Source organism: Harpia harpyja, chromosome 8 (assembly GCF_026419915.1).
Source record: "Harpia harpyja isolate bHarHar1 chromosome 8, bHarHar1 primary haplotype, whole genome shotgun sequence".
NCBI classification, from domain to species: Eukaryota; Metazoa; Chordata; class Aves; order Accipitriformes; family Accipitridae; genus Harpia; species Harpia harpyja.
Genome location: NC_068947.1, coordinates 5,499,451 through 5,520,774, shown reverse-complemented (window position 1 = coordinate 5,520,774; position 21,324 = coordinate 5,499,451). Strand labels below are relative to the sequence as shown.

At 39.3% G+C, this 21,324-nt stretch overlaps 1 protein-coding gene across 6 annotated transcripts in view; it reads right to left on the bottom strand.

The window, feature by feature from the left end:
* GK (glycerol kinase) overlaps positions 1-14,968 on the bottom strand; it is a 38,258-nt gene extending 23,290 nt beyond the window's left edge. For 2 of the 6 annotated variants that reach the window (XM_052794418.1, XM_052794421.1), the window contains exons 1-9: positions 14,772-14,968; positions 6,824-6,897; positions 6,063-6,169; positions 5,410-5,487; positions 4,330-4,409; positions 3,158-3,295; positions 2,536-2,645; positions 1,868-1,934; positions 701-718 (exon numbers count right to left, since the gene is read on the bottom strand). In XM_052794418.1, coding sequence (XP_052650378.1) covers positions 701-718; positions 1,868-1,934; positions 2,536-2,645; positions 3,158-3,295; positions 4,330-4,409; positions 5,410-5,487; positions 6,063-6,169; positions 6,824-6,897; positions 14,772-14,849 — 750 coding nt within the window. In that variant the 5' untranslated portion in view covers positions 14,850-14,968. The remainder of the gene's footprint in view (positions 1-700; positions 719-1,867; positions 1,935-2,535; positions 2,646-3,157; positions 3,296-4,329; positions 4,410-5,409; positions 5,488-6,062; positions 6,170-6,823; positions 6,898-14,771) is intronic. The other 4 variants (XM_052794423.1, XM_052794424.1, XM_052794420.1 and 1 more) reach the window with 2 other exon arrangements.
* Positions 14,969-21,324: the final 6,356 nt, after the last annotated feature.

Sequence of the window (21,324 nt, the reverse complement as noted above, 5' to 3'; positions counted from 1 at the left end):
GGTAAAGTCACTAGAAAAAAACGTGATTGTGATGACACACTAAGCAAAGACAGATGCGTCATTTTAAGACACATCATTTTAAGTCTCATATAGAACTTCTTCCAAACACAACCACGCAGTTTTTCAGTTGCGTTCTTGCAACAGGTATCATAAGAAGTTTACATCCTGACAATTTTTACTTCTTTCTTTAGTTTCTTTGTGCAATTGTGAAAATGCATTTTCACGAGGCCATACAAGTGCATTTCCAATCTGAATCTTTTTTTCTTTAATTGTCATTTTAATTAACTGGATTTAAGGTAATTGAGTTTATAAATGCAATAAAACCCCCTGCATGAATCTGATGTTTCACTATAATAGAATGAATATTTGTAGACAGAATGGCCCGCTTTTCTCATTTAAAAATGAGGCATAAAATGAGACAGCCAACATTTATTAGCCAGTAGTTGTATTTTTTACTTCACTATAAAAAGAAATGTTTAACAGCAGCCTACAAATTAAGGCAAACGCATACATCAACATTACATTTTAGAAACAACTTTGGCATGAACTCTAATTGTAATATCTCAAATTTGGAAATACCCACCAAATTTATTGGTCTAGAAAGTGTGCTTTTACTAATCCTTAAACCAATGGAAATGCACAGCATCTGAACAGAATGGATAAGATATAGGTGGTCAGCCTAATGGAAGACTCTACTCACCAGGCTAGGACAGATTTTCTACAGTCAGCAAAAGGAAGAAAAAGAAAAAAAATGGAAGGAAAGGGGAAGAGAAATAAAAGTTCACATTTAAATTGACCAGCTATTATGTTTCAGTTGCCAGGTAGTAACTTTTTCCATTTACCTCAAAAATTCAGCTTAATACAACTCACTCTCATCTGACCATCACATTAATAAAAGTCAGCAATGACTTCCAGTGGCATCTCCATTAAGAGATTAGCAAAAATACTTACATTTCAGGCAAGTTAGAGTTATATTTTAAATAAAAATCTCCATAACTTGTCTTAATTACAAAAAGCCTGTATTTTCTTAGTAAACAATAGGGCAAACTATGAGGAAAAAGAATGCAAAACCACAACATCCAGTTTATCTGATTCTGAAGCTAATAAATTAGATGTCACCGATTCAGAATAGTTGGTGCTGCATCAAACTAAACTTGAAACCTCAGCCCCATGAAAACAATTAATGATTTACTCCTAAGTAATATTCACAGCTGCACTGGAAACAGTGTGATTAAAAAGACATCACGATATTCAAAAATATTTTTTTTACTGAGTGCTATGTAAATATACATGGCAAGAGAAGTTTTTTTTTCAAAAAGAAGGCAATCTAAGGTGTCACTTGTGATTTTCCAGTTCACAGAAGCTGACTAATCTTGCCTTCAGTTATTTGGAAGTAAGACATTACACGTCTTGTCCAGTCTTCTTAGATCACAAAGACTTCCATAGCGATTTTCATCTCTTCTTTTCAATTGTACAAGAAGTAAAAATATTGTGCTCTAATTACAGCAATCTCATTCTTTTAATCTACTGATTATACATTGCATTCTAATGGGTAGTTTCTAAATCAATAAGTAACTGTAATAAAAAAATCAAATTTTTATCCTTATTTTTATGTAAGAATAATTATTATCCTTATCAAAACCCTCTCACATCTTGCTTTGTCTATTTGACACTTAAAAGAGAAAACAACAAATATTCATCTTCATATAATATTATACAAGAGTAGATAATGACTTACTAATCATAAATCAAACAATATTTGTCTAGAAAAAGCCACTAGTCTTAATCTATGGAAATTCTGTCAAATCTATACTGATGTAGTTATATTTTTACAAGATTAACTTCACACACACACAAGCAAACATACCATCAGGCCATAAATCTCAGAGGAGCTTCGTACTTTTGGGAGTATTTCCATAGGAATATCAAAGAACCTGAACACAATACAAAATAGTTTATATATATGGTCAGTGCTAAATCAGAAAGCATTTTGCATTTATTTTCTTCAATAAGTTTAAGCTGTAAAGAAAAAAAAACTACAAAAGGAACTTTGATTTCTAGAGTTTAATCCATCACTATGTGTTTTTCCACTTGTTACAGTATGTGACACTGAATTATGGAGGAAAACAGCATATACTTGAATATTTTGAAGACTTATCCAAATCTTTTGTGTGGGAAGTCATTCCTCTTCTAGCAATATCTTTATTATATTGTTGTTAATAAATTTAAATTTAAAATAGAGAGACTATCATTGTAACTGCCTTACAAATTTGATTAAGGAATAAAGAAACTATTTAATGTCATTGTTTCCATGAACCTGTCTTCCACCTACAGGAAAAATCTGCTACTTTTAATTAATCCAGACAGTTGTAATTTGGACTTCTGGATAACAAGGAATCGTAATTACTAACAGTAAATACAACAGTAATTGCTGATCTTAGTCTAGATAAGAGATTCTTACTATTAAATGAGTTTCTTCACAGATCACTTGTAGAATCTATTTAAATAACAGTATTACTGAAAAACTAAGCTTACTGGCAGAGCTCAGGATCCCATTCCAAGGAATGAATGTTGAACAACATTGTTCTACTGGCATTGGTTACATCTGTACAGTGAACGCCTCCATTCTTTCCACCTGTCAAACTCTGAACAAAATAAATATCAACAGTATTTGCCAAGAAAACAGATAGGTTTACTTCAACACATTAAAAAAAAAAAAAAATTCTAAATTTACAAAGCTTTCAGCTTGGGACTGGGAACTCTGATATTTCTGCAACAAGTAAAAAGGCGGACCTGTTATAGCAGAAGAAAGGCATGAGAGAGGTAATAAGGGTACAACAGTACCTCCTGTATTCTTATATTGTAAAGGTGTCTAATACACCTTTCTAAAGTCCAAGACTTTTCCAAAAGCATGAGCAAAATTTTACAGCAACCTATAAGTGGTAAATTACACATAAGCACCTACAAAAAAAAATATCGTGATACAGGGACAGTAAAAGTTCATATTGTAAGGAACTTTGATGGAATTTTTTTAGTAGCTTGTATTGACATCACTGTGTGATCAGTGGGCCTCATGTGTCACAGTCCTTTGCACAGGAATTTGCATGATATGGAAATTAATTTTTAAAAGAGTGATAATAAACTCACAAATACATACCCATATAAGCCACGAATCAATAGTCCCAAACATAGCTCTTCCATCATCAACTGCTTGCCTAATCTCTTCCACATTATCCAAAAGCCACCGAAGTTTCACTGCACTAAAATAAGTGCTAAGTGGAAGACCAGTCCTAAACTGTAAAATAATAAAAAAAAAAATCATTTAAACACCACGCAAGTACCTTTTCCATGAATACTGTAGTTACATATAAAAATGGTGATAGTAAGTGAAAAACCGAAGACACAAAACTCAGAGAAATTACACAAACTTGTTATTTAAGTAAGTACTAAGCATACAATACACAAGTCTGAAAATATCAAAAACAAATGACCGGTGCATTAATGGACAAAGATCAAAGCTGATCTAAATGCAGTTCAAAGACCATTTACATGGAAATAGTTGTTTGCAGAAGTCCTGTCTTATCTAGGATATCTCCATATGACTAGACAGCAAGTAACGACAACAAAAATGAGCAGCATGACACAGGAAAGATGGAATTTGTATTCTATGAGAAGTTAAAAATCAAGTAAGTTTATATGCTTTTTGACATCCATTTCCTGCCTATAGGAAAACATACAATATATAAAATATATAATATTTATACAATCAATCAAGAAAAATATAAAACAAAGAATTAAGACACCTTTTTGCAAGCATTTATTTTCCAAATTGTTATATATATATATATATACACCCATATAAAAAAAAGAATGAAATTGCTCTTTATAAACTATCTTCCCAGTTCTCAGATTGGTTGCAACTAATTTCAATATTAAGGCATAAGATGAGAAAGGATAATATATTTCACATCAATAAATTATTTTCCAAACAGTTCTTTTCTACTTGCTCTCAATTTTTGTGTGTGATGTTTACTTATCATTGGATAGGTAGCACATGATTAAATCTCACTAACGATTAGTCATTTAACTCCTCTAGTGAGATATGTAAGGAGTGTTAACCACTGACTTTGAGGAAAATAAACATTTTCCAGTCTCAGATTGGTGTATAGTATTATGCACATCTTTTATTATTTGACAAGCTAAGAAGTGACTAGAAGCTACAACTGACTGACTTCGTTTGGGGGAATTTTAAGCACACATCTCCAAAACATTATATACCATAGCAATAAGAGTTCAGCTACTATTTAAATGTTCTGGAATATCTCTTACCTTAAAATAGGCTTTGTTTTTTCCTGGAATTCTTTTAAGAAGCCGTTCAACTGTTGACTGGGTTCTCAGGTCAAGCCACACTAAAAACATGAATAAAATTAACTGATCAACTGATTTAATACACGAAAAGTGACATGTACAAGCTGCTTCTACAAAACTAGAGCTCTTGCCAGTAAATTCCTGTCTTTATTTTTAGCTTTTCATGAGTTGAAAGAATACTGTATTGCCATTGATTTTAAATGCATTATTGTAAAAATTAAAAATTGTTAGATAAACTCATTTGATTTAGAAGAACAAACAATTTGAGAAATCAAACAGGATTTTCCACATAATAGGACATATACTTTTCTCTGTCAGAGCATAAGCAAATGACTAATACTATGCTGTTTAGAGCAGATGACTGTCATTAAACTAAGAGGTTAAAACAAATAGCAGGTTGATTATTTACTATTCCTATGAAAACTTTGAACTGGAGTGCTATGTCAGAGTTATCAAGGTACAGCTGGGCTCAATATAAAGCTGTTAAGAACATATATTTAAATATAGAAGAGTCCTGGTTTTTCAGTGATACTATGCTAAACTAAATCTGGCACTTGACATGGCCTAAAAGAGTAAATCTAGACAATTACCATTACTCAGCTGACATAATCTGAAAAGCTAAGGTAAGTTAAAAATAAAACTCCAAATCAGTAAGTACTCATGAAACCTACTTAACGCATTTTTCCTTTAAAGTTAAATCAAAAGCATCCTGAAAATTTAGCAAGCTCCTTCATTTAAAAGGAACTGATTTGGTGTAAGTCAGAGCTTCATTACATGCCAGAGATGTATAAAACCCCTCAGGAACATTGTTTTTTGTTAAAAGTCCATGAAGTGATGTATTAACTATTAAGTAATAATTTTAACAGAATAGTTTTTTTTTTAATTGGACTGGTGTATACAAACACAAAGTTTATGACACAGATACTAAAAAATCAAAGAAGTTAGTAGGCTAGGCCACAATGAGGTCTGTACAGGAAACTAGGAAAGCATTTTTCTGTAACACACTCATGATATTACATATTCAGAAAGTATAGTAGTTACCAATAGCATTATAAAGAGGTTCTCCAGTTGTCTTGTCCCAAACCACTGTTGTTTCTCTCTGATTGCTGACTCCAATGGCTTCAGGACAAAATAGAAAGAAGTATCCTTTTCAGAAGGTTTGTTTTCCCCTTTTGGGGGATGAGGGAGGGGAGGGAGAGGTGGAGAGGAGGGAGGAACAGGTAAGGAGAAGAGGAAAGTAAATGGGAAATAAAAAGCTTCCAACTTTTTCATGTTATAATCTAGAAATATCACTTCTAAAAGCTCATCATTCAACTTTTGCTGCTTAACAATGTTAAAAAAATCTCTCTTCTTTTTTTGCCACAAACTGAGACAGCAACAACACTGACAGAGAAACTAGCTTTTCCCAGTAAGTCCTAATTTAAATTTCAGAATTTCTTCATTCATCACTTGTCTCTGTGACTTTGCAAGATTAGGTTAAGTCTACTTTGTAGATTCTGCATTGCTAATATACATGAAGGACTTGTTTTCTCATTATTCCTCCCAAACAAACTGCTCTCAATTCCAATTTAACATTTCTTTGAGGCCAGCACATGCTACCACCTTTCTATTTATTGACTTAAAGACTAGGTAATTTGACTTGCTCAACCATGAGTATGTTAAAGCCCTCAGTTACCCTTAAGTACTAGAAATACCTTTTATGTTAGTGATGTCTATGTTTAGTTGTTGCAGTTTCTCACAGGTCCTTTCCACACATTCATGGACAGACTTCAGTATTTCCTTTGGATCTTGTTCCACCCATCTTTAACAAGCAGTAGACACCAGTTAATACAAAGACAAAAAATTACATTTAGGGAAAAAAAGAAATTCTAGTCTGAAAATCCAGCCGAGTATTTTGACTTGATCTTAACTGTAAAGTATGTTTTACATATCTAGAAAAAGTGTCATAAATTTCAAACTCTTTTTAAACAGTAAGCTGCATTTTCCCAACAAAACCATCTGCAGAAACCAAAGAATTTTGTTTTGTTTTATTCTATACAGAGGGCTTTGGCAGCAAATGGTAGGTCAGTTAAGAACAAACAAACAAAAATCCACCTCAGAGAACAAACTAAGCAGTTTCTATGGACTAAGCTGAAGACTACGATTAAATTGTAAAAATGACCAGCTTTACCACTTTAAATGAGACTTTAGTTTTAAACCTTAAAGTTTAAACTTTAAATATGTTAATGAGTGATCGGAGTAAAACACCAAGTATTTTTAGTTTACATAACTCAGAGCACATACCGGACACCCAAGGTGAGGTTTTTTATGCCATTTTTCCTACCACACAGTCTTCTATAGCAGATACTATGTTCTTAATAATTATTAATCAACTTCAGTTTTGATCATTCAGAGATAAAAATACATAAGCTCTACCAAAATGTAAACAAATAAAAAACCCACAGAAAATTCATACCCTTCTTTAGGGAATTTCTGCTGTATCTCAACCTGATGGTGACTCAAGAGCTCTGCTGTTTTCGCATTAAAAACCTGCAAATAAATTACACAACAATTTTCTATGAACACAGAAGTTGAAACAACAATAAATTAACATTAATTCTTTTGAACAAACACAGTGCTGTGATAATTGATAGCCATTTTCTATCATCAACCCAAATATCCATATAACCTGGGTTCAGATATATGAACTTTTGTGATTAAGGTAAACAAAGAATATTTTGGTAAGCTCTTCTGTGAATTATAACTGCTTTTTTTTTCTTGATGGATTGGTAAAGAAACACATTTTTTCTTGTGGAGGTTGCAGAAATTAAACTAATTATGCATTTTAGAACATACCTCTCCGTAAAATACCTACTACTAGTCATAATAACATTTCTTTAGTTCCTGCTCTGATACTCTAATGCCAGAGCTATGCCTTTTCTTGGGTTAGCTCACTTTTAGGGAGAGTGATTTTAAGAGACAGACAATCACATGTAGTTTAGAAATCACAGAAGGGACCAAACTGTGAAGACACAAAAAGCACCTGGGTAGAACTCAGTTTGTTTCAAAGCAAACTACAGATACAGAGCTTACGAACAATCTGACAAGAAAAGAACGTCACTGCAGCAACATGATACATTAAAAAAGAGAAGAACATGCAGAAAAGTGACTTAGATTTGGATATACTACGACAAAAAACAGCAGAGTAGAGAATCCTGAGGACTATACTAATGGCTGTTCTTAAGGAATCACAAGTTAGAGGCTCTGCCTTGCAGTAGAATCTCTGCTAGAATACACAACGATCTTCATTAACCATCAGTGGCCTGTTTCCAAAAGTAATCTACTGTGGCCAAGCTAAGATGACACCAAGTAAAACATCCAACTTAACTGCACAATTAGTAAACCAGCGTAACTAACTGGGCGACGATGACATTCCTGGGAAAATGGCTCTTTCTCACTAACACCATTTAGAGTCTTTTCCTTGAAGAACATTCAGGGACCTAGAAAGTAAAATCTAACAGCAGACTCAGGTGAACTGCACAACACGCCAGTAGGACACCATCCTATCTTTTTATGGCAAGCAGAGGAGGGTCAGATTCAGAAACCACCCTCGTGCTAAGGGTGCAAAACCCATTCACTCTCTAGGAGACAAATGAATCTTTTCCACACTTCCTTGGTAATGCTCTCTTCTCATTCCACAAATTTTAGGAATTTCTCTTAAAGCTTTTAATCCAGAAACTCTTGATTTCATCTAGATAAGACAGTTTACTCTGAAACTATTAGAACATTTCTGACAAAGAGCAGATGAAGTTCTGATTCTCCAGTTTCTTTGAAACCTTAAAGTGTATCTTTAGAGTGAAACTTTGAAGTTTAGAAACATTCTAGTTCTATATTAGAATCATAGAATTATTGTGGCTGAAAGGGACCTTGAGAGATCTCTAGTATAACCTCCTGCTCAAAGCAGGGTCAGCTATGAGGTTAGAGCTGGTTGCTCAAAGGCTTTTTCCAGGCAGGTCTTGAAAACCTCCAAGGATGGAAACAGCACAACCTCTCTGGAAAATAGTAATTTTTCCCCTCTACTGCCCAGAAAAGAAGTCTTAAAAAGGTACATGTTCATCCTTTTCTGTTATCAGTTGGAAGGTTTACATAGAAAAAGCAATACTGTATTCTTTTTACCATATTTACTTGTCTGTGTTTCATCTACCAGCTCAGGCTTGACGTGAAGCTATCCCAATAAAAGGGTAAGCTCTGTCAGTACTACATGTTTGGAGGGAACTAGTATAATGGGATATGGGTCTTAAAACACTGTGCAACATAGTTAATAGGAGAGATTATGTTCTGCATGTATGCAGCAAGATTTTTTTACCTGAAATTGCCTTTCTGCCAAAAGCATAGTAACATTTACTGTTTTTATAATAAAGATAGAAAGATAGAACACTTTTTACTGAACCTGTGTGTATCTGACCTACTAACAATGTTAAATATCATTTGATAACCATTCACCATTAATCATTCAGTATTCTTCGAAACAGAAGGCAGTGCATAAGGATTCCTACTGTTAGCAGGAAATAAATACAGATTCAATTAGACAGGGTCATTCATTGAACCTGGATTGTGTGACCTGCAGATAATAACGGGTGAAGCTCTAGCACAGCGTGGCTTTTTGCCTCCTTCTAAGCAAGCTGTTCTAACAGCAATAAATTCTCAACAGAAGCAATAACGCTACAAATGCATAGATTTTTTCATGCCCATAGAGAAGAGCTAGGGAAACATGCTCTCCTAATCCATCACGAACAAACCACAAGCTTCTGACATCCTCAACAAAAGCAGCAGACACTCCCTGTACCTCGGGGCAAGGGATTAAAAAGTTTCACTGAGAACAATACCATGTTCTACAGTGATAAATAGAACTCTGATACAGGAGAAGATGCCAAACATAAATGAGTCATTACATTTAAACCTAGAAGACAATAAACAAAGTAGGGAATAAATAGAACAAATGGGACCTCCCCTCCTTCCCTGCTCCTCCACCCCCTCAAAACCCCTCCTGCCAGAAAAAAACCCCAAACCATCCTTGTTTCTCTCTGACAGTGGTGAGAGAGAGAAACAGGTGACAATAAGTATGAGTAATTCAGATAAGGTCAATACATTCCTGTCGAAACAGGTTTGAAGTGTATTTCTGTCACTGCTTTCCTTCTGTTCATATTCATTAAGAACTGGTTCCAGTTTATGATACTGATCTCTCACTTTTTGTAGGGGGAAAAAAAAGTCGAAGTCAGTTTTGCCCTAATTTTATCAGCAGTAGTCACAAAAGAATTGTCTAGGCTATTTGGACATGTAGAGCTATCTTGAACAGAGATGATTTGATGAAAGACAGTGAAAACCACCAGATACGTACTGAATTCTCTAGTGAGAGATTAAAGAAAAGCAATAAATAACACCCTCCTTCCACTCCCAACAAATTATCATACAAAGAATTAGAGCTTGAGCCTTGAATCTCCAGAGTGGAGGAGAGAAGAAAGACCTACTTAGCTATGCTGTATGTAAGCAAGCAGACAAGCACAAGGGCTGATCCCTTAATTCAAGCTCTTTATAGGGTCTCTAATATAATACATGACATCACAGGAAGGGGTGCAAACAGTTGCATGGTATTACATTGAGTCTTCATCATTTTAGTGGAAAAGAACTCAGATGAATCAGTTGTAACAATTTTCAAAGAATGAAAAGAAATATGAGACAAACTGAAACATGAGGCTCATAGAAGTGATGCAAGAAGCTGCACAGCTGAAAAGACAATAGTGAAAACAGATTTTAGAAGTAACGTTTCATGACTCTCAAGCTTTGCCATGTAACTCTGCCTGCAGTAAAGCTACTTCTGTTAGCCTATGCTGTATCTTCATGAGTTTCTGTTAAGCTGGAACAGCTATGGCTTTGCAAGCAAACAAGCTCAGAGCTGGAGTTCTGAAATTGCATTGAAATAACCCAACTGGGGGAAGGATCACAAACAATAATTCCACCTTCTGTATTTAACTAGGATTAGCAGGCAGTCAGAATTTATGAATAAGTACAGTTTAACAAGTCTCCTAGAAATTACCTTGCTTGGAAGGCTCCTGATGAACAGATCTCCCTCCTCCCTCAAGGAGGTGCTTATGATTATGGGAATAAAAAGCAAAACTACAATGTATTTTAAGTGATAAAAGCTAAGAGTTAGGGAAAAACAGAAGTATTTGCAATATTTCTAACCCTTCTTGTTAGCTATACAATCCAGTTTTGCTTTTTCCCAAAAGGTCGTTACTTCAATAGAGGGGTGAAATGGATTCCCCTCTGAAGGGTAAGCTCAATGGGTACTAAGTTTTTCCTTATCTAAAAGCAGGTTTTGCTCACTGAAAATAATGCTTACAGTGCAATATAGCTTTATTTGAATGTTTCTTCTGGAAGTGAAGGAAGAAAGAAATATTCCTCTGAGGTGAAAAAAGAAATTGTCTGTGGCTGACTGGCAAACCTAGAACTTGAAGCACTGTATATGTACTTCACTGGATGTGTACTTCACTGAACACTTTGATTCTTGCTGTTCCTGGATAAAATGCCAGAAAGACTTTACCCAGCAAATGCCTTTCAAGAGATCAGGCAGTGGTTCAGCTGGCCATTAGCTCCTGATCCCAAGACTTTTAGCAAAAGAAGTTACAGTGGATTTTTATGATATGATTCTTGAACAAAATAAAATGGAACATGAGAGATGCAAATATTTGGCAAAACATCTAGACCAGAATTTAGTCATCTGGCTACACTTGTTTAGCCTAGTCAATTTATTTTCCTGCTTGCTATCTTTAAGAAAATGAGCCTGAAGCAACTGCAGTGGTACTTAATGCACTGCGCTCTCCCTGGTAACTCTGAATCTGTTATCGAGGTTCAACCCAACTTAACAGAAAAGTTGAGATCTCAAAAATAATTACAGTTTATTTTGCAAAAGCAAGTAGCTTAGCAAAGAAAAGATCCAAATTAGGGTCCCCAGAGGGTAAAACTGTAGCATAAGCTAAAACTGTATGTGTATTGTGTGTGAGAGGCAAGGATAAATAAGGAGTGACAGTAATGGAAATGCACCTAAGTTCTGGTGCTTCTTTATCATCTGTGCTCATACAGCCTCATTCACATAAGCAGTAGAATCTCTCAAAACTTGTGTCCATACACAGAATAATTAATTCTGGAAGGAATCTCTGGAGGTTGTCTAGCCCAACCCACTGCTCAGGTAAGCTTAAATTTAATGTTAGACCAGGTTGTTCAGGGCCTTTTCTAGTCAGGTGTTGAGCATCTGCAAGGAGGGAAATTCCACAGGCTTTCTGGGCCCCTGATCCAGAGCCTCTCATAGTGAAGCATTTCTTCCTTACATCTATTTGAAACTTCACTTGCTGCAACTTGTGTTCATTGCCTGTTGTCTTTTTCCGTGCACGCCTGAGAAAAGGCTGGTTCTGTGTTCCCTACAAACTGTGGTTAGATGGCCGAAGACACACCCTCAGACTCCCCTGTGACAAAACAACCCCTGATCTCTCAACCTCTCCTTGCATGCCTTGTGCTGCAGCACAGTGATCATGTTAGTGATCCTCTGCTGGGTGAAATCCAGTTCTTCAGACTCTCTCTTCCTCTGGGGGGACCAAAACCAGACACAGTGTTCTGGATGCTGCCTCCTAAGTGCCACACAGATGGCAATAATTACTTCCTTTGATCCACAGCCTGCACTTTTCTTAATGGGGTTAATCTTCACCACCACAAGGACACAGTGCTCACTTATATTCAACCTGCTGTCCAGCAGGAATCCAGGTCCTTATTCACCAAGCTGCTTCTTAGCCTTCTGTCCCAAGTGCTAAACTTTGCTGAACTTCATGAAGCTTCTGCCAGGCCCCTTCTCCAACTGGAATTCCAGTCAACTGCTCCCCCCGCTCTGTGGTCATCCGCAAACTTGAGAGGGCATTCCAACCCATCCCCCAAGCTGTTGAGGAAAATACTTCGGGGTATCAGCCCTTGCTACTGACTGCTGCAGAACACCACTTGTAAACTGGCCACCTGTAATTGTAAATTTAGACTCTGAACTGTTGACACTACCCTTTGGCCCCAAAAGACCAGCCAGTTTTTCACCCAGACATCTTTAACCTGGTCAAAATCCAGGTTAAAGATGTCTGGGTCCATCTTTAAAAACTAGGTAACAGTTGCACTGTGTTATTGGATAGACACGTGCAAAGTAACCAACAATTTGATTTTGACTGGTGACTTGATGAAGACGAAAATTGTTGGAAGCACTAGAGAAAAAAAAATGAAGAGCTATCAGTGACAAAGCTATGCAAAACAACTAACACAGTAAAAGATCAAGAGGTAATAAGAGAGCCAAGGAAACAACTCAGGTAAAAAGAGCACCGCATTACATTTTGGCTTAAAATATTTCAAAGCAAAGTCTCTCTTCTAAGCGTGGCAATCTCTTTCCAGTACAGAATTCTCCAGATACATATGTTATTATCTGAATGACTGATGCGGCTTGTAGCAGGTCCCTGCACACTTTGCCCTCTTCTTCCACCCTACCCCATGTTCTGATTTAATTCAGATCTATCTTTTTTGCTCAAATCCACATAACTTTATTATCATAATAGTTTGATCACACTGCCAAGTTTAAGACAATGCTGCATTTTGAAATTAATTGAGAGAAACCGAGATGGATACAAGAAGAATTGAAGAGTGACAGACACAATACACTTTTGAAAAAAAATAAGGAAAGAATTATGACCTCTTATTTATTTGTGTGAGCACCTGAATCCTCAGAGGAAACATACCTCATGTGGACAGAAAAAACCCCGGCTGTATACAAGCCATTGATGAATGCATCTAGCATAAGAAATTCCTTGTTAGAAGAACTTGTAAAAATACTTGTAAAAAGAGCTTGAGTATAACTTTAAAGCTTGCAGTGTCTCTTTTAGTTCTACTAGTGTTATCCTTCTAGGCTAAGAAAAAAGTTAACTTGGCATACATGTAAAGCAGATAGAATTTATCTTCAGGTGTTACAGGGAACTTTTCCAAATTCACTTCTGAAAAGGACTCCTGACTGGCATTCAAGACAGTCTGCTGGTGACATTTGTCATTTTGTAGTTTCTCTCCACCCCCAGATCTGTTTTGTCATTTGACAATCCCATGATGGTCGTGATATTGAGTAATAATGGTAACATAGGTCAAGAAGATATTCTAGTCTCCTGCTTCATGAAAGAACATTCCACATGGGGGAAGCATCAAAAAAAAAAAAAAAAAGAAAAGAAAAAAGCAAGGGCAAGCCAAAACATTCATCTTCCCCGTTCAACACTGTGCACACTTGACAACATTTTGTATCTAGTCATTATCTCTATTCCACTTCCACGGTGGAAATTATCACTGGGATCTAAGTCTAATTACCGTGACTTACTGACTAGGCAACAGGACATTTGTAGAGATTTGCAAGCAGGAAGTTTATATAGTAAGTTTCATACATAATAACAACATTAGTTACTGTCTATTGCATAAGATAGAAATATCTTTGATCCTTGAACTAAAGGGCTTATATATATGATGAATATATTCATCGTCCCATCCTTAAACAAACTATCTTCCTCCTGTGTTTAAAGAAGCCCATCTTTCGTAAGGTGTACAAGTTCAGTCACCTGAATACGTACAGTGCACAGGATGCATTGACATTAGGGTTGTAGCCTCCGGAACTGCAGCAGTCACTCCAACAGGCCCGAGTAGGTTTTAGAGGGGAACACAGCAGAGTCATTGCATTGTTTGAACACTAGCTAATCACAGTCACTGAACTCACGCGGATCTATTCCTCCAGTGCCTGAGCACCTTGTCCATTTGATTTCATTCAGGGCGAGATACCCGACCGATTTAAAACACAGCCTGCTCGAAGCAGCAGGATTTTGCAGCCCCCCTCAAGCAGCGGCCAGAAACGCTGGCCTCCGCCTTGCTCAGGGGGCCGGGCAGGCACTGCTAGAACTGCAGCACGGCCCGCTCCCCTCCGTTCTCCCCCCCCCAAGCCCCAGCGCGGCGGGAAGGCGACGGGGGTCTGACTGCCGGGGGACAGTGTCCGCCGGCCGGCGGCTCCGCCACCCCCGTGTCCACCGGCGCCCGCTTCTCCTCAGGGCCCGGCAGCCCCGGCCAGCCGGGGGACAGAGGGATGCCGGCCCCGGGCAAGGGAACGGGAGCCGGGGCAGCGGCAGCACGGCCCTGCGCCGGCCCGCTCCCCCCTGCCCTTCCCCAAGGGCGCAGCGGAGGCCGGAGGGACCCCGCGAGGATGCGGGCGAGGGAAGGAGCGAAAAGCAACGGCTCCCTCCGGCCGGCGGGGCCGCCGCCTTGCCCCCCCCCCCGCACGCCTCAGCGCCCGGGGCCGCCCCAAAGCCCCACGCTCTGCTCACCAGGAAGCGACTGGAGCTGGTGCCCTGATCGATGGAGCCCACCAGCGGCCCCAGCACCATCCGGTCCGAGGCGGCCATGAGCCCCGCTCCGCCGCCGGTCGGGTCCCCTCAGCGATCGCCTCAGCCAGCGGGTAACGGCCGCGCCGCGCGACACCGCCCGGGCAGCTCGCGGCCGGCGGCGCGTGGCTGCCGGGGTGAAGCCGGCGGCGGGGCGGGAAGGGACGGGGGGGGCGGGGCGTTGTCACGGGGCGGGGGGCGCTGCCTCGCGCATTGTCACGCCGCAGCCAACCAGCGGTCGGGGCGCGGCGGGGGCGGGGAGGCGGGGGGGCGGGGCCGGGAAGGGCAGGAAGTGGGCCAGCGGTGAGAGGTGGGCGGGTGGGGGGTGTGTGTCACGTGACGGACGCCGGGAGCCGTTGGCGTGAGGGGAGGCGCGGGAAAGCTGAGGCGTTTTCTGAGGGGAGTCCGTGCCGCTCGGCGAGGGTCTTGCGGAGGGTCGTGCGAGGCTGCCGGGGCACTTGCATCCTTCCCCGGAGGGAAACCTGTTTCGTTCGTAATGGGGGAGAACGGAAAGAAAGCCCTGGCGGGCCCGGCCGGCTTTCCCGGCGCGGCCGCCGGCGCTGCCGCTCTGAGGCGGGATCCAGCCGCAGAGGATGAGCGCTGGGGAGGTGCCAAGCCGGGATGTCCGCTGGAAGTTTTCTGTACAGAGCGAATATTGCCCAGGAGGCGTTCAAAACTGAGTCACCGTAGCCGCGGTATTGGCCGAAAAACGTTAGCAGCCCCAAAGCGGCTTGTTTCATCTCTCACAGCTTTACCCTGCGCCAAGCAGAAATAGTCATTGGCTTTAAAAAATGGGATCTTGATCTTCCTTACTTACTACATGTTGGTAACTAGTGCTTCAAGAAAAACTGCTGGTGTTGCAAGACCCGTGATAGAATTGCAAAAGCTAATAATGCTGACTAAAGCACATGAGAAGTTGCCCTGTGACACGCATAGCCAGCAACTCAGCCCCCACAGGCGCCATTAAATAAATTTGTCTTTGTTGTAACTCCCCATTAGTGGTAGTTGTCCAAACTCTTGATGTTTTGTTGGCATTGCTGCCTGATAAGCCAAATCTGTTTGCTGCCGCTTGATAATGTTTTGCGTGGCATCTTACCCAACGCTTCCGACATACCCTTTCTTTCTTTCTTAGTACTTCAGCTGGCATCTAGGAGCCTTGGTTGGGATGTGAACAGCACTAGCTGCTAATGTGTAATAGATAGCAAGGGATTTAGTTGCAGCCCGTAATTACAAAATCTGAAATGAGACAAATACAGTTTAGTAATGAGGTCCATATTCTCAAGAGTGAGAGTAATGAAACACTGGAACCACTTACCAAACATTATGAAGGATTCTCTATTATTCTAAAATTTTATAACCAAGACTGGTATCCTTTCTTAAAACTCAAGGTGTAGTTCAGAGATCAATTTGCTCAGGGACGTGCTGAAACCCATAGAGAAGGATCCACAGCAGGTCATACAAGAAGGTCATGACGAACTCTCCTGGCTTTGCAAGAGACCCCCCTCTACATCCTTCAGTTGTCCTGGCGTGTGCTGCAGGCAGCTTCTACTCCAAAGCCACAGGCAACAACCGCAGTTGACTTGAAAAGTTTATGCAAGACTACAGCATCTCCATGTAGATTGGCGATTCAAGGAATTAATCTCATGGGATCTTAGTTAAGTCTGAATTCATTAGTATAATTGCTAGGAAAAGCGTGGGGTTTGTGTTACTTCGTTTCTGTTAAAAACTGCCGTATGGTGTTTTGAACGTATTTTCACTCAAGATAAGAGATGACTATTTTCAGCAAAGGTTGAGGTCTCTCAGGATCCAAAAAGAGAGGAAGCAATATCGTGACTGATATTTATGCAAAACATGAAATACTACTGCAAGCATGCAAATGTAAAATTTATAAAGATTACTGAGTTACGGAAATTTTCTAGGAGGTGCAGATCTACCATTTTCTTGGGTGTTCTTTAGCAGTGCCTGTGTATTTTCATAGACCGGGGACAGGAGGGGTGGCAACGACGCCATTTCTTTAACGGGCAACAGACATGCAAGCAAGACAGACAGAAGGGGGAAGAATTTTGTCTGAAACTAGAAAATACAGAGTCAGGGAGAATAGCTTATTCTTCCTAGCTCATTAGCTTATTTTTCCTAGCTCATTCAACAGTGTACTTTCCCTTCTTTTACAGTTCTATTCAGTGTTTGCAGAGAACATTTTTTTTCTGTGGTATTTATTATACAATATATGAGCATTACTATTTGCAGAGTCCTTAGTACAGGTAGTGGGCACTGTCCCAGGGCAGTAGCCTGCAGGGGAAAGGAGGGTGGAGCTGTGGCCGTACCTTTACAGTAAGACAGTGTGAGGCCACACTGTGCCGAGATAGTTTTAAAGGAATTAGCTTCCTTTAAAGGAAGGAGCATGGATATCTGTGTGGACTAATTTCTTCTGCTTCTGGCTCAGAGCTCACTGAGGCAAGTCTACATAATGCAGCTTAAGTTGTTAGCTATTCTATTCCCCCACTGAAGAACATACAAAATGGGGAAAAAAAAAAAATCAAGCTCATATCCAGCAAGTGCTTGTTGGGAGCCTTGTATATGTTATTCATGACAGAGGGAGAGATTTGGGAAGTTAGATATACTTACTATAACATTCTCGAGCCTGACAGAAATAATGGAGGCTCCCATTGATTTGGGAGAACTTAATTACAACAAAGTCGAATTCAGTTCCCCAAAATATTACATTTATGAAGATGGCGCTTGTTTTCAACTGCCCGTGCAATGCGGATTCCTGCAACTGCTGCTCCACATGCAGCTTTTTGACCTCTTGTTCTTCAGACTGAACTTGAATGGAAGTTTTCTCTGCCTCTGAATATAGCCCCACTGTTTTTTTGGATATTTAAAGGTAGTGAACACATTTGAAACACATTTGTTAAGCACATAAATATTTACAATGCATTTTCCAGAGACAACATAATTTGGTTCCTAAAGAACTATTTTCACTAGCTAATAAACCCAGTTGTTTGCTTTTGGTTTGGGTTTTTTGGTTTTGGTTTGGCGGGGGGGGGTTTCCTCCTCAGCAGAATGGAGGGATGTTGGTAATTACATTCTGCTCTTTCTGGATGATTCTTTTTTATTGACCTCAAGTTAAGGACAAAATGTGACTGTATCAGGCTACACCAAGCATGTGATACCGTGTGAATTAAAGAGTGGATGCCAGAGGTGCACATGTCTTTCCCTTCTGCCTCTTGGTGATGGAGAGGGCTTGGCAGTCGAATCGTGCTCTTCCTTGCTGATGTCTGATCTTTGTGTTCCCCCAGGAAGAGCTGAAGGCAAATATTTTGAACTAGCCTGAAACAGGTGTAGGTATAAAGTGTATACAGCGTGCCAGGAGAATGAGTCACGCTGTCACATACACCCTTTTGCCTACTGGGAAGATGAGTGGTATGTGTGAGAGTGCATATGCCTGCACACGTGGATCAATTCAGTCTCTCTCACTGGCTCAGGGAGCAAACAGAAACAGATCATGACCTTGGCTGCCAATGCCCTTACACTCATACAGATTGTCTGCGGCACCCGTATGCAGGGAACCTTTTCATAGATCCAGAGGAAGGAGATTAGAACGAACAATTCTACGTTCTGTCTCCTAGGTTTATTTTGGAAGGTGTCCACATGCAGTACTCTGTTACCATTTGGCAAGAACAGTTTTATTGTGAAGCCACGACTGCGGCGATGCAATGAATGTCTCACAGGATGTGTTTTACTTCTGACCTGATATTAGACAATAGTTTTCCCTGAATGACATTTTATATTTGGAGTCACTCACACTGTTCAAACCCTGAGCAATCGCTGTTGCTGTTGCTGTCTTTCTGGTGGACAAAAATAAAACTTAGACAAAAAAAATCACATTTTAAAGACAACTAATACTAAGTACTTTGAAAAGCAGTTACTAAGCCCATAAATCTTTACTGCGTAGTATTATTCAAATCGAAATGGGGAAATCAGAAAAAAATTCCCGAGAATTTTATATAGATAAAAGTAAGCATTCTTGGGAATTAAAATGAATGATTCAGAGAAATATAAATATTCATTAGTGGTATAGTAGATACTCTGTGCTTCAAAATCCTTAACACTGAGATACTTGGTCTTCTAGCTTCCATACAAAAATATGGCAATTTACTGCAAAATTTACTCCTGAAAGAACGTGTACACTACATTGAAGGGAAGCATTAAAACTGAGTTAGTTTTCTACTGGCTTCACAGCAGCTGTATTTTGCAAGCTTTTTTTTTTTTTTTTACTGATTTTTATCAAATGAGTTAATCTAGTTTGTGCTCCATAAACAGAAGATAGGACCAATTATCATAGGCTCATTCTTTTTTTACTTTAGCTTTCAAGCAGAAGCAGGGCAACTGCTGCTAATACAGGGCATCTTTTCGCATATATCTTTTTTGCTTTGGATAGTGGATATTTCAAAAAGTAAGCTTAAGTGAAATTGCTATGTATGCTAGTAGAATTAGAAAAAAGATCAATTGCTCTAAATACTGATATTTGACACTTTTGTCTCTTAATCCTAGGTCAGGATTGAAAATCTAGTGATACACACTCCAGGCTCTAGTTTCCATATGTGGTGAAGATACTAAAAACAAGAAGCAGCAGTGGAATTGTATGAGAACCCTGAGACTGTCACTACACTGGATTTTTTAAACAATTTCTGTTAATCCTGCACTACCCTGAGCTCTTACATCATGCAGAAGAACTAAAGCAAAGCAGAAAAAAATAAAGTTTCAAGTGAGAAGTCCCATATGTCCACAGAGAGTACAGAAGGATAGTATTTATTAAAACATACTATAAAATATATGTTCATTTTGTAGAAATATATTTAATTATATTAAGGAAAATACATATTTAGTATACTTAGGAAAATACATCCTATACTTTCAATTTTCTGTTTCAGTTTGGTTATTGCATGCTGAACTGCTGTGCAGCATCCTCAGAAAGGGCATTGAGAATTTAGTACTGATTGTTATATAGTGGTCTAGTCATTTACTCTAGGTAATTAGATTGCCCCAGGATCCGTACATTTCTTTGTCTATGAACTTAGAAAGCTTTTGATGTATTATCTCTACAAAACCTCTTGCAGAAGTGTCATGCTTCTAGCATTTTTTTTACAGATGTGCAGAAAGGCTCGGAGCAGCTAAATTACTGGCCAGTGGTCACGTAGCAAGTCCTTAGCAGAGCAGAGGTAAAGGACAGCTTTCCCTCAGGTCCAAAGGCACTGCATTCCTTAGCCACTGCATTTCTCAGAAATCAGCAACTGCATTCCTGTTGACCTCAGAGAGAACAGGACTGAATAATCTAATAATAACCAGTAGAGGCAGGATTCCACAGGGTAAGTTGATCTAGCTGCACATAGGTCCTAAAAGATGATGTTTTTCCACTACCACCCTGATCCCAGCTCTGCACAGTTTCTGCTTATTGTGCAATGGGTCTGGTTTTTGTTGGATCCTTTCTTGAGTTGTCTGAGCTCATTAATATGGCAGAAAACATACCCAGACAAAATAAAAGTGGATTGTTTTCTGCCAAGAAGCTGAATTGACTCACTTACTGTAATGAGTGCCAGAGCTGGTGCAAAAGCAGAGCTGTCCACAGCTAGGAGCATGGGAAAGGTTAAGAATAAGTAGGAGATGATGTGGAGGAGACTAGGGACAGTGTGAAATATTCAGCAACTGCAACCTCCTAGATTGCCTCAGCTGCTCACAGACCTTCAGCCTCCGTATCATCAAATCAAATGTTAGCCGTCCGTTGGGAAATTCTGGAGATATTAATGGCTACACTATTGTCATGAAGACTGAACTATACTGTCTGTTTTCCAGAATAACTTTAATACATTGCTGTTTTCAATTTAGTGTCTCTCTCATAAAACTGATGGGAGAGCTCAGCTATACGGAAGTCTTCTGGAGATTCTTTGTGCTCTAGTTATATCCTAAGGCAAAATGATGTTAGTTACCAGCAGCTGGAGTTCTTGGGGACTGGTAGGTAATGTACGAAGAGTGTCTGAGAGAGCTGTGTTTGCTTAGCTGTAAGAAGAGAAGGCCTAGGGGACATCTTACTGCTGCCTATAGCTACCTAGTGGGAGGGTATAGAGGAATGGTAGTAACTGCTACTAGATTAATAGTGAAACAGATATATAAACTACACAAATGGTTCAAAATAAAAGAATGAAGACCTAGGAGCAAAGCTTGATATGGTAACTGGAAACCCAGACTTAAGAGTTGCTGCCACATTAAAACATTTCTCCTGTTTTTACAACTCTAACCTTTTTATGTATTTCTGAGTTTTCTAGCTATTTCCCTAAATTAAAAAAGAGGGTAGGTGTTTAAACAAAAACTCTGTAATCCTAGCAAGGACTTGATATTTACAGTCCGCTACTTCTGTAGAAGATCACTGAGTAGGTAAGAAGAGTCCAGCAGAGCCTGATTTATAGGTAAAGACATTCTGGAGAGACTGGGTGTTGGA